Below are 16438 nucleotides of genomic sequence, written 5' to 3'. Positions count from 1 at the left end.
TTTCCGAGATATTTTTAGATTTCTTCACATTTCGGAAATACATTCAATTTTTGTAAGTAGAAATAAGTATTGAGTATTGAGTGATAATATAACAAAATTATTTTTATTCAATAAGTAACTAACAAAAAATATAAACCATATCAATATGCAATGAATGTATCAATAAACGTGATATTACGGAAATATCATATTTCCTTAATGAAATACAAGATTTTTTTTTATTATGTGCTTTTTGGAGATAAGGCTACATTTCACAAAAATGGAATTGTGAATTGGCATAATTTTCATTACTATGCATCAAACAGTCCCTATTTTGATAACACTCATAGGTGGTCTATAAATGTTTGGGGTGGTATTGTTGGCGATTATGTGATTGGCCCACATTTTTTTGACGGTCGTGTGTCGTGTGAATGGTGCCGCAAATCAATACTACTGCAAAATGTACCGCTTAATATTCGACAACGAATGTGGGTTTTACGCGACAGTGCTCCAGTTTACCACACTGTTCCTATTCACAATCATCTAAATAATAACTTTTCTGAGAGGTGGATAGGCAGAGGAGGACCGACTGTTTGGCCACCGCGATGACCGGAATTCTCCAACATTGATTTTTTCATTTGAGGCTATATAAAAGACATTGTATACCATAAGCTTCCAACAATACCAGATGATATGAAAAATAGAATAAGAGAAGCTTTTAATAAAATTGACTTACATATGTTAAGAAAATGTGGCTCGGTCATTTAAATATCGGTATGCAGCAGTACAAACTTGTATTTGAAGGTGGACATTTTGAGCATTTACTTTAGACTTATTTCCTTAATATCACGTTCATTGTTACTTACATTCAATACATATTATTATTGTTTATATTTTGTGTTAGTTATTTATTGAATAAAAATAATTTTGTTATATTATCACTCAATATTCAATACTTATTTTAACTTTGACTAACTGAGAGCTCCGCTCCCATAAGCAGACAGAAACCATAATCGATTTCTCAGAACTAAAGCACAAAAACTGTCAATACCTATATTAACAAAGAGGTATTCTTTCAGGAGATGCATTGCGACATGACCGAAGTCCCGAACGCGATCGCAACTTGCCCACCGCCAGATTCATAATTTCAATTTGACCCCTGACGGTCTAAGAGGAAATCCTCTCCTAATTTTTTTCTCGCGACGATGCGATCCGTTTTAAGCTTCGACCCTCTCTCTCCTGCTGCATATAACTTACTTTTTAGAGGCATTTGCTAGAGGTATATCCCAAACAAATACTTTCTTCTATTAGCGGCATTTGCTAGTGTAAATAAATTATTGCGCCATGTTTATTCTCTTCAAAGATTTTGTGTTTCGAAGTGTTTCTATTTCGAAGATTTGTGCGACGCAAACCTTTTAGCTAGTTTTTATGATATACAGAGTGGGAAAAATGCTATAATATTGTAAATAAATAATTTACATATTGGCAAATTTCATTTTGCTTCTCAAGGTTGAATTTGTCACGCATACGGCTTGCAGATGAGCTAGCATTCGTAAACACAACTTCTCAAAATAAAAATCATTTATTCTGGTATACTGGTATTACATTGTAATACTCGTTTAGTTGTATAAACTTGTATTGTACAAATAAATTGTTGAGAACGATAAAAGTACGCAAGACTGCATACCTTGGACACATACTAAGAAATAATAAATATAGTCTTCTGCAGGTCATCATGCAGGGTAGAGTCGATGGCAAAAAGGGAATAGGTAGAAAGAGGAAGTCATGGCTGCGAAATATTCGAGACTGGACAAACATGACTGTAGACGAATTAGTCCACGTTGCAAAAGACAGAGAAGCTTTTAAAAATGTGGTCGCCAACCTCCGTTAATGGGGACGGCATAGGAAGAAGAAGACTCGTTTAGTACAGGATGATTTAGCACAAAGGCCATGAAAAGTGCTGTAGAAGATGTATTAAAACCTAACTTCAGCCTCAGAATAGCAGCCGAGAGAAATGACATTAACATCAAACATTAGCGCGATACGCAAAGACAGCTAAAGAAGCTCCCAACGACGTATTATTGTATAAACCCCCCACTACGATACTCGAAGGGTATTAAATGACGAACAAGAAATATTGCTCAAAAATTACGTAATAAAATGCAACAAAATGTGTTACGGAAAGTCTACAAAAGACGTGAGGCAACTGGCTTACGAGCTCTGTATGTATAACAAAATTCACGTGCCTCAGAAATGTGAAGAAATGAAGTCTGCTGGACTTTACTGGCTTCATGGTTTCAGAAAGAGACATCCCGAACTCCGTACGTGCCAACTGGAAGGTTGCAGTTTATCTAGGGCTACATCATGTAATCATTGTAATGTGGACGCATTTTTTCGAAATTTAGAGGAAGTTTTGATGGATTTTATGAAGACATACGCATTTTAAATTTAGATGAAGCATAGACCACAACTGTACAAAAGTTATCAAAGATTCTTGTACCAAGGGGAGTAAAACAAATAAATAAAATTGTAAGCGGGAAACGACGTATATTGGTTACAACGTGCAGCATTATAAGTTCAACAGGTTTGTAAAAGTATGACTTGCTACAATACTTAACTTTTTCACTAATGTTTTAGGAACTGCTACCCTCTGTCATGATCTTCCCAAGAGTTAATTTTAAGCATCACATTTTAAACGGAGCACCTGCTGCTGCATTAGGACTGGCAAATCCCTCAGGATGTAGCTGTTATGCGGCATTTTATATAATACTCGAATATTTCCAAAACAAATCCAACATTACTGATCTTGGATAATCATGAAAACAACTTCTCCATTGAGACACTAAATTCAGCAAAAGACAATGGAGTTACCATGCTCACTTTACCGACCGCCATATTGTTCCAACAAATTGCAGCCACTGCATGTGGCTGTTTATGCTCCATTTAAAATATACTACAGCAGTGCTATGGACTCATCGATGATTTTTCAAGTCGCGGAATGTGTCGGATATGTTTTTGGTAAATCTATGACCCCCAGTAATATAAAGGCAGGTTTCAAAAAATGTGCCTTCTAATCGATAGTGATGAAATATTAGGGGAGGGTGATACAAATCATAAAAAATGTCAGCCAAGCTGCAGCAAAAATTTGACAAATGAAGAGGTCTTTATCACAATGAAGAAATTATCAAACCTGACGAGAAACGTCAGCTCTTCAGAAGTCCAGAACAATTGTTTGTTTATCCCTGAGCAGAACCCCAAAAAATCTTAAAATAAGAAGAAAATGCCGAAGCAAAATTATAACTGATACGCCCGAGAAGTTAAAAATCGAGGAAAAACAACATGAGAAAAAAAAAAAGAAAGAAAGCTATTGCTTTTTCTAATAGCTCCAAGAGAAAATTAACAGAGAGTACTTCAGCGGTGGCACTATCATCATCCAGTGACACTGACACTGATTCATTTGTGTCTGATTCCTCAGATGCCGAATCATTAACAGAATTTTAGTTTGGTCATTATCAGGATATGCCTGAGATTAATTCTTATGTGCTGATGGAATTTCGTGATAAAAATAAGTTTTTTATGTAGCGAAAATTATTGAAGTAAACGATAACGACTTTTAAGTGACATTTTTGCGTGTTAGTGCTAAAAATAAAAACATATTTTGGTTTCCCGCCGTTGAGGACATATCGTATGTTAAAAGTGACGTTAGATGTGTGCTGCCACCAATTCTTAATTGCGGAGGTATAAAACGTCAGAAGTCCTTGATTTTATTTGGCGCCAAGTTCGATAATATAGACATTCGTTGAGAATTTTGATTTAACTCGTTTTTTGAAGTTTATGTATACATTATGTCATTTGTGATTTTGAAATACATAACGAATTATAAAGAATTTTAGTTGTTTTAGATTTTTTTTTGAAACTGGCACATTACTTGAGCCAGGTTGAGACAAACAAGTGTTTTTAAGAATAATTGATAAAAAAACTGGTTTGGGATTACAAAGACTGCTATTTTTTTTATTATAAATAAATTCAATAAGTGCATTTTGAATTTGTACTTAAAACAATCGGTAATAAACAGCTTATATCATCAAAAATATGAAAAATGTCTCAACGTGGCCCCACTCTCCCCTACGGTCGAAGCGTAAATTTGTACTTTGCGCATGTATGAATCATAGCCGTTTACATAATCCACCACATCTACTAACTTCATAAACCATACACGTTTATCAGTTGTTATCTTCCATTCCGAGGTTCACCCCGTTTTCACCTTTTACGAACATACTAGAATGAATTTTCAAATATATTTTTTCTTGTTTACAGAAAGAATGGCGAGAATCATACTCAGAATTTAAACGGAAAGTAGCAAGATGTGTCCGGAAGTCACAAGAACAAGAGGAGTGTTAGGACTGTATTAAATTTGAATTGATAAACAACTAATTATAAAAAATAAACCATAATTGATTTGATTCCCGGGCTGTTAAAATCTATGTGACTTTTTGTATGTCGTTTCCGTAGTTTTTTATACAACTTAATAATAGTAATATACTTTTTAAACATTCGATAGACTTCAACACGCCACCGGAATCAAATCACGTGTTTCAACTTTTCTTTCTTGTGTTTTTTAAATATAATTTTGCGATCTCAACAACAACTGAGAAGTTTTTAAAATTAGGAATCCGAAATAAATTTTTAGTTTAATTTTATTACAATTTGAATAAATGTCACCTTGATTTGAAAATATTTGCATTTTTTGTTGATTTGTCACGACTGGTCTTGTAAAAAGTTTATGCTATGCAGAGATTGGTTCCTATTTTAACTGGAAGTATTCGAAGGAAGACGCACAAAAATTGTCTATCTGATCTTTCGAATAAATACACGAAAAAATAAACGTCCTTATTTATATATTGGATTAAATAAATTAAAGTAAGGTAAAGTTCGTGTAGCCTTCTTGCTTAGATCTAATGTTAGAGTTTTGAGGTCGCTCAAGCGCCTCCCAACATGAGTTAAAGACCCCTTTTGGGGAAAAATTTCTAGTGTCCGTACTAGGAATCGAACTGTCGAGAAAAAACTTTATTTTCACGATTGATGTGGTACTATTCTCACAATTCCACTAATTAGGTACGTTAGGTTAGGTTCAATAGGTGTAGGCGTTTAACCACCCTTCACTTGACCTAAGAGGTCTATTGTGGCTCATCCCTTCGTTAAAGTTGTTCTTTCAGCTTAGCCTTTTGAACATGTTCTTTGGTAACACTTCTACGAAGTCGTAGAGCTCAAGTTGATAATGCTTACATGTATTAAGCCTTATCCCTGGGCAGTTGCACAGAAAATGTTCCACCGTCACGTCTTCAGCTTGACAAAATCTGAAATACGCACTTTCTATCGGTCCGATTTGATTCATGTGCCTCTTGTGACGACAATGTCCTGTTGAGATACTTACGGTAATTCGCAGTTCATTCCTATTTATATCTAGCAGATCTTTTGATCTCTTCTTTGAAGCTTCACATATAAAAGCCTTCGAATGTTTTAGACCCGTTTGTTCATATCAGTGATTACGTTTCATCCGTTCCAATTCTTTGGGCTGTGCTTTTTACTATACAAACGAAAGGTTCTAGGGCTATGCTTATAAATGATGAAGTAAATTTCTATTTTATTTTTTTATTTGGTGTATTGAATATTTTCGCCAAATTATGAGATAATAATATATTACCTCATTTTTTCTAACGGTAGTTTCTGCGTAGATTATGATCCTCCATGAGCACCGCCAGAATTCTTTTCAGGCGGGTGCATCTGCTCTTTATGGGAGTGCATGCATCTACACATACTATTAACCAATATAAAATATATAATTATACATGTATAACTATGTACTTTCTTTCTGGACGGGGGGTGCAATTGCACTCTGCTGCCGGCGCACATGTGATTCGCCATGTTATAGAGAGAAATATACATTTTGGCCTAGTTCTTATCTACAATAAATGGTTCATTGGATAAAATATTGACTATTGATTGATTGTTCTAAAATATCCAATTTTTTCCATTTTTCTTTGTGTTCAGTTTTATGTATAACAGACAAAATGTAGCAACATTCAAAAGTCCAGAAGACATTTGTGCGTATTTCTTCGTTTTTTTATATTTTAACAAGAATAAAATACAGTGAATCTATTTAAGCTAATACATTAGTGTTTTTAAGACAAACAATATGTTGAAGATGTTGTAGATGTCATAAAATCTTAATTTTTTTATGTTTTGATGTTTCTTGGGTCAAATGGTTCTGAAACTTTTTTCTTGTGAATTTTTATATCGACTATTGTATTTTATGGGAATAAATCAAAATTATTATACTTTTCGTTTTGATTTCCACTTTGGAAATTGTTCTCAAAATACATATTAAACAAATTATTTTATTACTTAAAAACAGAAAAATCTTCATACTCATACAATCTTCTTTATATTTCACTCATTTGATCCATATTTTACTAAAATGAAGATTAAGGAACAACAGTTCTGATGTAGATCTGTCTAGTTTTATAATTATTTTGTAACTAACTTGCAATGCTACTTTTGTACGATCTACCACTGAGAAGACAAATATTCCTTCATTCAAGGAAACAAGCATAACACATACTTGATGTTTCAGGAATTCAGTTCGTCAGATTAACTACAAAATTTTTCGGGCAAATATCTACTCAAAAATATATTTATTCTAGAATTTTTTATTCTGACTTCTGGACTTTTTTCGATTTAACACATACTTAATTTAATACTTATATATGTATTTATTTACACAGGTAAAATTTTCACCGTTGAACCTGTATCCGTTTCCTTTACAAATCATAACCTCAAATTAGAACCAAAAGAATACGATTTGCATCATTTTTGACACTTTAGCTGGGCTTTTGTGTTTGTTATGGTATATTCAACTGTATTATTACAATTTGACATACAACCACATATTATTATGTTGTTTTAAAAGCACAATATGTCGAGCAAAAAGTAGAACACTGTATTACCGATGATGATATTTATTTGATACTTCCATTTGTCCATTATCGTAACTTTTAAGGTTAAGTTGTACTATATAAACTGTGTTAAGCCTTCGAATTGTGGATGAGTAATTATTTTTTTCAGAATTTACCAAGCTTCAAGAGAGGTTTTTAATAATCGTAAGACAGTGAGATGTCAAAAAACTTGTAATTGCTCCTAGACATTTAAATTTTACTGTAACGCTGTAGGTATCGTAATTTAAGTAAATTTTATTAAAAAATCTATGTGTTATTTTTTTTGTCGTTTGAAATAATTTGGACGCATTTCATTTGGTCGCTGAAATGTGATGACCAGCTTTCAACACAATCTAAATGTGCGTTTATGTTCTTGTAGCGACTTTATTTACTTAGGTACTTTCCTTGTCCGGAACACGCATCTCATCAGTCATAAAATTAATATTTTTTAACATCAGAACTTTGCAACTTACCTGGCCCCGTCATTGTAAACAAAATATGTGATCGGTAGCTCTATTAGTCACCAGATTCAGTAAAACGCAAGTTTAAACTAAATAAAGATATATGCAAAGGGACGTAACGCAATTTTTGAAGATTTTTGACCCCCCCCCCCTTCTCCCATGTAATGCACCGTTACGTTTTTCTGTACCCCCTACCTAAACGTTACGTAGCACATAAGTGACCATTTTTACCTAAAAGTAACAATTATATTGCGAAAAGTCGGTAAAATATCTTTTGTTACTGTTTTAGTCTCATCTGCAGTACTGATAAATAAAACAAGAGATTCTAACTTACAATAATAAACTTTACATCTAATCTTATAATTTTTTACGTTTTCCTTTCTTGGCTGTCATGCATTCTTTTATTTTAACAGGTTCAGTGCCACCTACACCCACTTGGTTGGACATGAGTACCCCTCGCTGGTACAAAAACAGACAAAACCTTGTGAACTGCTCAATAGTGCCAGAGCTATATTTTATTTATTTATTATCGTAAAACAATTTTACAAATACCAGATATTCATTTTTTCCTCGCTTGTTAAATAAAATTTCCGTTGATTGGGTGTATGTATATTCACTATTCATTGCTGGCATAAGCAATGAGCTCGTCACTTTCAGATAAATCAGTGTTACTTTGGTAATTGCCATTTATCTGTTCAACGTTTTTATCATTTTCTGATATTGGTCAGAATCATTAGCGACAAACTCACTCCCTGATTTTTGAAATGGCTTTTCATCTCTATTCTATTCTCATTGATATTTCTTTCCATTCTTTTCTATTCTTTTTCTATTTTTTATTGGAACGATAGCCCGGTATACATACTGATGATGACAATCCTGACAAAGTAAGTGCTACTGGTGTAAGTTTTCTTGGCACTCATATTTAAATAATATTTACCAACAAATTTTGTAAAGAAAACGATGTGATCATTGCAAACACCTGGTATAAACTACCCAAGCGACGACTATACACTTGGAAAGCCCCATTTGATGATGGCAATAAACCTGAGTCCTCAAGAAATCAAATAGACTATATACTTGTAAATGAGCGTTTCCGAAATGCCGTCAAAAAAGTCACTACATTTCCTGTTGCAGATATTGGATTTGATCATCAACCACTTGTAGCAGATATTAAACTAAGGTTAAAACGAATTCAGCGACAAAAAACAAAAACCATTGTACTCAACTTTGACGATATAAACATAAAACATAACATTAAAAAAGAATTTAACAATAGAATAAAAAACATTGGAGAACAACTAGAAGATCCAGAAGAACTATGGAGTGAATTTAAAAACCAAGTTAATGAAATCCACAAACAATGATTATAGAAAAAACTTAATCAAGAAAAATAAATGGATGACAGACGACATCTTGAAATTAATGGACCAACGTCGACTGATAAAATCTAACGAAACAGAATATAGACACCTGCAGAGAAGAATAAAAAAAGAGATCAAATTAGCCAAAGAAAAATGGATGAAACAAAGGTGCGACGAAATGGAGGATGTAATATCTAAACACGACTTATTTAGTATGCACAAAAAACTAAAAGAAATGAGTAACATATTTAAAAAACGAGCACGAAATAAGAAAAGAATGGCAGTTGTATATATCAGAGTTGTTTGAAGATGACAGGAATAATATTGACGAATTCTACCAAAACTGTACTGACGGCCCAGAAATTATGAAATTCGAGGACGCTATAAATAATGCTAAAATTAGAAAAGCTTGTGGTCCAGATGATATACCAACTGAGTTGCTGAAACTAATAGAGGATGATAACATAAAAGTAGTAGTAATACTTTTTAATTCAATATATAACACCGGAGTGATTCCCACAGATTGGCTCAAATCCATCTTTGGCGCAATATCTAAAAAACAATGCGAGAAAATGCTCAAAATATCGATTAATTAGCCTAATGAGCCACACTCTTAAAATTTTCCTAAGAATACTTCACAACAGAATTAGACGCAAATGCGAAGATCTCGAAGATACCCAATTTGGTTTTAGAAACACTATGGGAACCAGGGAGGCACTTTTTGCGCTTAACATCCTATTACAAAAACGCCGTGACCAAAGAAAAGATGTATTTGCATGTTTCTTGGACTCGGATAAAGTACAGCATGTAAAATTAATGCAAATACTGAAAAATATCGGAATAGATGACAAGGATATTCGTGTCATTAAAAATTTGTACTGGAATCAAACTGCTATCGTAAAAATTGGAGATAACTACACCGATGAAATCTCCATACAACGAGGAGTCAGACAAGTAAAAAGGCACTTGAGAGACAACCATATAGAATAAAAATCAACGGGGAACTACTTAATGTGATTGGATATGCAGACGATACAGTAATGCTGTCACATAATATTGAAGGTCTCCAAATTCTGCTTGATCGTATTCACGAGGTAGGAGAGGAAATGGGCATTAAAATAAACTAAAACAAAACCAAATTTTTAGTGTTTAGTCGTGACCCACATCCCGATGCAAAGCTTCAATTAAACGGAGTTCAAGTTGAGAAAGTTCACAAAATGGCATATTTGGGAACTGTGATAACGGACCAACTAGATCCAGACATAGAAATAAAACTTAGAATAGCAATGACTAAAACTACTTTTATGAAAATGAAGTCATTTCTTTACAATAATCATCTCAGTTTACAACTAAGACAAAGAATGGTTAAGTGCTATGTTTGGTCCGTACTTTTGTATAGTGCAGAAGTGTGGACGCTAAAAGTATCGATCATGAACAAAATTGAAGCATTGGAAATATGGGTTCATAGACGAATGCTAAAGATACCTTGGACAGCAAGGTAAACTGACTAAGAAGTACTAAGGAGCGTCAACAAAGATAGAGAACTGCTAAAGACTGTTAAACATCTAAAAATGTCTTATCTGGGACATATAGTAAGGGGAAGTCGATATATAATATTACAATTGATCCTCAAAGGCAAAATAGAGGGCCGTCGAGGTGTATAAAGAAAACAAGTTTCTTGGTTAAAAAACATTCGTGAATGGACGCAGATATCAAATGCAGGACAATTATTCCATATTGCAGAAGATCGAGAAGCCTTCGCAATGGTGATCGCCAACGTCGGATAATTCTGATATGGCACGCGAAGAAGAAGATTACCAACAAAATATCAACTACGGATAATTAATTATTTTTGAAATTTTCACGTTCACTCCAATGTAATACTAGCACCCTTCTCTACACCAGCGCCGCCCTAGCGACAAACCAAACAGGTAAAATAGTGTTCATAAATTTGAACGTCGCCCAATCTCGATCCTTCTTCTGTTTTGTAGGTCCCTATGGTCAAAACGTAGTAAGTATAGGGACATATAATTACAGGAATTCAGTTTATTTGTCCACCCATTTGGGTAGACATTTATTTTGAGTTTATGGAGAAAACGCGTGGCACTTAACATGTTAATAATAAACTCGTAAACTAACATATTTATTGCTACATTTGGCAAGACAATTAGAAACTGAAATGTAATTCAAAGAAAATATTTTATTTAAAATTAAATCGTATACTTAACAAAAATTAAAAATAAAATCGCCAGGTTGGTATCTTCTTTCGGTGCCATATTAGGTTCCCCTACTGTTGACAATTACATTGGCGGATTGTTCGCGGTCTTAAGCTAATCTAAATAGTTGGTGGGCACTGCGTAATTGCGTATTCCTATCCAATCGCGAATGTTCTCGATTTTACCTTTCACGAGAGCCGAAAACGAAGACTTTTGACAACATATATACATAAAAATATGCCAATAATCAAGATGATTGAGTGGATATTACTTTACTGTTGTCGAGATACACAACTAAGTTGTAAAACCAAAAGGCCTAAGGTTTACCATATAATCATGCTTATTTAAAATCGTTAAGTCATCTATTGATAAATTTCTTTTATCGTTCCATATATTTTCTTCGAAAAATTTAAACGAACTTAACAAAACTGTAAAAATAATATCCTGATATTTTGATAATGCCTAAGTATATTGGCCAAACTCTGTTACGACTAATTTCAATAACTCTATTATATAAAGGATAAATAAATGGTCTAGACCATTTCTAGACAGTGAAAAGATTTTTTCATCGCTCTAAATGAAAATAAACAAAACTTTCTCATCCCTGATACAAAAATCCTATCGACGTGTATAATAGGAGGTTAAGTTAATACCTATACTTGTTATACCAAAAAAGAAAAAAATAAGCAAGTGCATTATTATCCAAGCGCATCACCATGTTACGTTTGCTGTAAATGCTCCGCTCTAAAATGATCTATGAAACGATCATTAAGGCCGTATGACACTATGCATTTTCTTATATCATTTCTTATATCGTTTCTGATATAACAAAAAAATGACTAGTGTCATACAAGCGTATAAGTTCTTATATCAGAAACGATACAAGAATTTGTGTCCGCTGCAGTGTCTTGTACAAGAAATGCGCCAATTTGTGCGCAAAGCCGCAAAAACGTAAAACTTCTGTCATAATGCCGGCTGGAGGAGAACTTTGATATACAATTAGACCAAGCAGACATCAGAGAAAAGCGCCCACCAACAATAACCAAGATTAGAACAGCAGTAGCCAAATTGAAAAACAATAAATCACAGGGATTGGATCAAATAGCATCGGAACTACTGAAAGTAGGAGATATGTATTACTAAAAACAATACATAACCGCTTTAAAAATTTGTGATGAGTTTAAAGATTATTTTATATCTCCAAGTAAGAGAGCAAAATTTCAAGAGCATGCCATGCAAACACATAATTTGTAAAAAAAAGACAAATAAATTATTACAACCAAATTATTTATTATTTCTGTCTTCCATTACAGCCTGTTGAATATGTTCAAAAATTGTGGTTTCCAATTTAGTTTTAATATTGGGACATTTTATTTCTTTCATTTTTGAACCACAGTATTTTAAAAAATAATCAGTAGCATCTGGCTTGGGGTCCTCAGGTACTGCAGTTCTATTTTTATGTGTCGAAATTTCGACCAATCATGTGCCGAATCACATACAATTTCCGATAAAAGAACTTGCATAGTGTCATACAGAGCACAAATGTACGTATAAGAAACGATACAAGAAAACATAAATAACTTTCTATATCAGAAATGATACAAGAAAATGCATAGTGTCATACGGCCTTTAGACCAATAATATGTTTTCTATGCGAGCTGATCCAAAGTTATGGATCAGTCAACTAAAATGTGACATTGAGGTATAAAAATTTTATCAGGGTACGAAATTGCATGAGACGACATGTAAAGTAGTTTTTCTTTCTAAAATTATTTATTCACATTATCCTCAGTTACTTAGAGGAAATGTGCCTATGATGGACCCCTTAAGGAAAAAGCTCCATAATAATTTTAATTTTTTACTTAGCAGGCTTTAATTATGACCACATAACGTCTTGTTATTTGTACAATATGCAAATGTTTCAAATTTTGATAAAAATTCATATGACAAAAGTTATTCATAGTTTATTAAAATCCTGTTAAGGGTCCATCATGGGAATATATGCGCTCATGATGGACCCTTTGATGCGCCCATGATGGACCCGTTGCATTTTGTGTAAAATAAGTAAATACCAAATTATTTTATTAAACCAAAAGACATTCTAAACGATAAATAATATTACAAATAGGTATTTTTAAGAAAAAAGTTACATGCACAATTCACACACAAATTGTTTACGTCTAGGATTTACATCTGCACATTTATTGTGACACCAATTCTTACACACTTGACAACGAATCCTTTTTTCTTTGGATTGTGAATGCGAAAATAGTTGGTTACAGTAAATGCAAGCTGCATCGTTCGAGTCATCTTCTTCAAAAGAAGATTCACAATCGTCTTTAGAACTGTTTGTAGTTGAAACACGAACTTGCCTTTTCACTTTTCTTGCATCTTGTTTTCTTTTTTTTTTGGTTCTTTTCCTGCAATTTTTTGTTTTATATCATCAATTTCTGGCGTTGAATTTAAATATCCTGTTTTACCCCGTTTTCTACCTCTTTTCTGAGTTACTTTAGATACTCCAGCTAAAGGAGGAGGACAAATATCTTCGACCGAGAGGTTTAGGACTAACGATGATGTTGATTTCTGATCAGTGATTTTTGATAAACCTTCAATCGAAGAAACATGTTATTTCCGATGTTCCGGTAGTGAGTTCTCGTCAGAACATCCTAGTAGTGGGTTTTGTTCATAATTTCCTCTATCTGTTGTTATAGACGGCAAAAATTGCCAGTCCTCGAAGACGTCTGAATTGAACGGTTCTATTCCTGTCTTTTTAAATGCATTTATTGCATTTGATGGAAAAGCAGTTTTTAAATATGCTCTATTAAAGATACTGGTTACTTTAAATTGGGTAACTATTTTACTTGGATTCTGTCGCAGCCATAATTGAATTTCTTGGCCGTAGTAAGTTTGAAGTGGTCCAAAAAATCCTACGTCCAAGGGTTGAACGTGATGGGAGCAGTGAGCAGGAAAACAAAACATAATAATACCGTTTTCTTTTGCAAACTGGAGAGCTTCAAAACTTTTATGACTACCATGACCATCGGGTAACAACAAAACTTGGTTGGTTTTAGAAGCCTTTGAATACCTTAAAAAATGTTGCAGCCAGAGACAGAAAATGTCGGAAGTCGTCCATCCTTTTTCTTGAGCGAAGGCTGCACTTCCAGTAGGTGCATCGATCATAAGTTCGTCTATCTTTCTCTGTCGAGAAAAAATCAAAGCAGGAGGAACATATGTTCCAATTGCATTCATTGCACATATGACCGTAACATGTAGACCGCGCTCTGCACTACTTAAAGCACCAACTTGTTTGCGACCTTTACTAGCATAAATCTTCTGCGATCTCTTTTGCACAGTCGTCAAACCGGATTATTCCATGTTATAAATGTTTTCCGGTGGAAACTGAAACTCGTCTAATATATGTGCTAATGCTGTAAAATAGGCAGATATATTTGGTTTATTAAAAGCTTGAGCCCTTGCCAACGAAGTATTTTCTGGAGTTCGTAATGATATTCCAAGATTTCGCTTTAAAAAGCCTCTGACCCATTTCCAGCCTGCCATCTTAGTTTCCTTATTAAAACTGTGGCTAATATTGTTTCTTTCAGCTACTTCGTATATAAGTTTTCGTAAATCTTTACTGGTTAGGCCAAAAAAACGAGCTTCCATGGTGATAATATGGTCAGCAATTTCTTTTTCAATAGCAGCGGAAAATACTGGTCTTCGTTCTCCCAAATAACCTTTGGTACTTCCTTGTTGCTAATTAAAGCGCCTTTTTAAAGACGTTTTTGGAACGTTAAATGTTTTTGCTGCCACCTTAAACCCCATAGTTTTTTCTTGTATGATTTTTACAGCTTGCTGCATGTTACTCTCATTCTACTGTTGCCTTTTATGAGGATCCATTCCTGTAAAGTGTATTATGTTAATCGGTAAGTAGCAACTTATTTCCTTTTTCCTATGATGGACCCCTAGTCCGTCATAGGTAATGACAAAGGGGTCCATCATACGCAAATAGACAAGACAGTAAATTTAATTCTGTTACTTTTGTTTTGACCAATCTAACCTAAAACAAAGTATGGTATTTGACAAAGAAAGTGTAGTCATTTTATACAAAACAAAAGCAACAGTTAGCTTAACGTATGTTACCAGTAAAATATTACTTACCAAAACATTTTATTACATCAGCAATGCCAAATTTTAATTTTATTTTACAAATTTACTGTTATAACCGCCAAGGGTCTGAAACTTTGCAAATACTAAACTACAAATTTCGTGCGCAAGTGGCAACCGGCGATGTGCATGTAACCGCGCCATATTTGAAATTACAGCAGGGGGTCCATCATAGGCAGGGGTCCAACATAGGCACACTTCCCCTATTTGCATACATTTAACACTTGCAATTCAACAATTGCAGTTATATCACTTATCTATGTATATCGTACTAAAATTCAAAAATGACTTATATAGTTTTAGTAAATTGTGTTTTCTTGATACCGTTTATTCGAAGAACAAACTTAGTATCGAGGTATATAGGTCTGCCTCTGGTTTATAATGATTCCAGCAAATGAAAAGTATACAGTAAGTAAAAGATACAAGCCACGTTTTTAATTACCTGTTAAAAGTGGGTCATCAGGTGTTGATGCCAAAAATACTAATGCATGTATTTACCTCGATACGTCGAATTAGTATAATAGGAAAGCTGAACTCGACATTGTGTTTTTTTTATTTGGGTTACCAAGTTATTGGCCCATTTTTACAAAAGGAAACTGTCAAGGAGAAGTAGAGTATTTAGATGTATGGGTGGCATTGAGTCTTAAACGAAGCAAAGAATTAGCAAAGTGTTAGACTTTTAAGATAAGCCTTTCAGTGTTGTTGGCAGCTATTCCAGTAATGTTATACAACTTGTTTTTTTTAATTGTGTAAACAAATCATTTTAACGTGTGCAGAAATCTCCAAAACAAAACAATGGTTATATAGATAACCTTTTTCTTCAACATTGCATATTATTCTGTTGGAATATTGTAACACAGTTGCTGATACATTACCATATCATATTTAAAAATTTTATTAATTGAACATTTAACTTGAATTTGGCAATGGAATAAGCAACAGCAAAATTATATTAAAAATAAAAAAATCTTTACCTAAGGAATGTTAGGAGAAATCACACAGAAAAGACCATAAACATAGTTTGGAGGAAATTAATCTACACATATCAGCGACAGTGAAGTGATCGACACGGGTATTTTATTGGCGTATGGCTTTGTTCTGGCGGTAAGATAGCCAAGCGGGACAGGCGACGGACTCGCATTCTCAAGCAATTTGAATAACCCAGTCTGAGAGACTTGCTCACCCTTTAGAATGACATTCGGGTGTTACAATTCATTGGAGCGAGGTGTATTATTTCGTGTTATCAGGAACCACTCCACCGT

At 33.8% G+C, this 16438-nt stretch overlaps 2 protein-coding genes across 3 annotated transcripts in view; one reads left to right on the top strand and one right to left on the bottom strand.

The window, feature by feature from the left end:
• The window catches only part of LOC140436667 (ubiquitin-conjugating enzyme E2 G1), a 28320-nt gene extending 21078 nt beyond the window's left edge, over positions 1 to 7242 (top strand). For both annotated transcript variants that reach the window (XM_072525685.1, XM_072525686.1), the window contains exon 5: positions 4297 to 7242. In XM_072525685.1, the coding sequence (XP_072381786.1) occupies positions 4297 to 4380 (84 nt within the window). In that variant the 3' untranslated portion in view covers positions 4381 to 7242. The remainder of the gene's footprint in view (positions 1 to 4296) is intronic.
• A 6395-nt stretch (positions 7243 to 13637) lies between these two features.
• On the bottom strand, positions 13638 to 14261 carry LOC140435738 (uncharacterized). Its single transcript, XM_072524457.1, has one exon. The coding sequence runs from the start codon at positions 14259 to 14261 to the stop codon at positions 13638 to 13640; it is 624 nt and encodes a 207-aa protein (XP_072380558.1).
• Between the last annotated feature and the right edge of the window lie 2177 nt (positions 14262 to 16438).

This window comes from Diabrotica undecimpunctata, chromosome 3 (assembly GCF_040954645.1).
Source record: "Diabrotica undecimpunctata isolate CICGRU chromosome 3, icDiaUnde3, whole genome shotgun sequence".
Lineage (NCBI taxonomy): Eukaryota > Metazoa > Arthropoda > Insecta > Coleoptera > Chrysomelidae > Diabrotica > Diabrotica undecimpunctata.
Note: the sequence above shows the minus strand (reverse complement) of the source record. Positions and strands in the feature narration are given on the sequence as shown.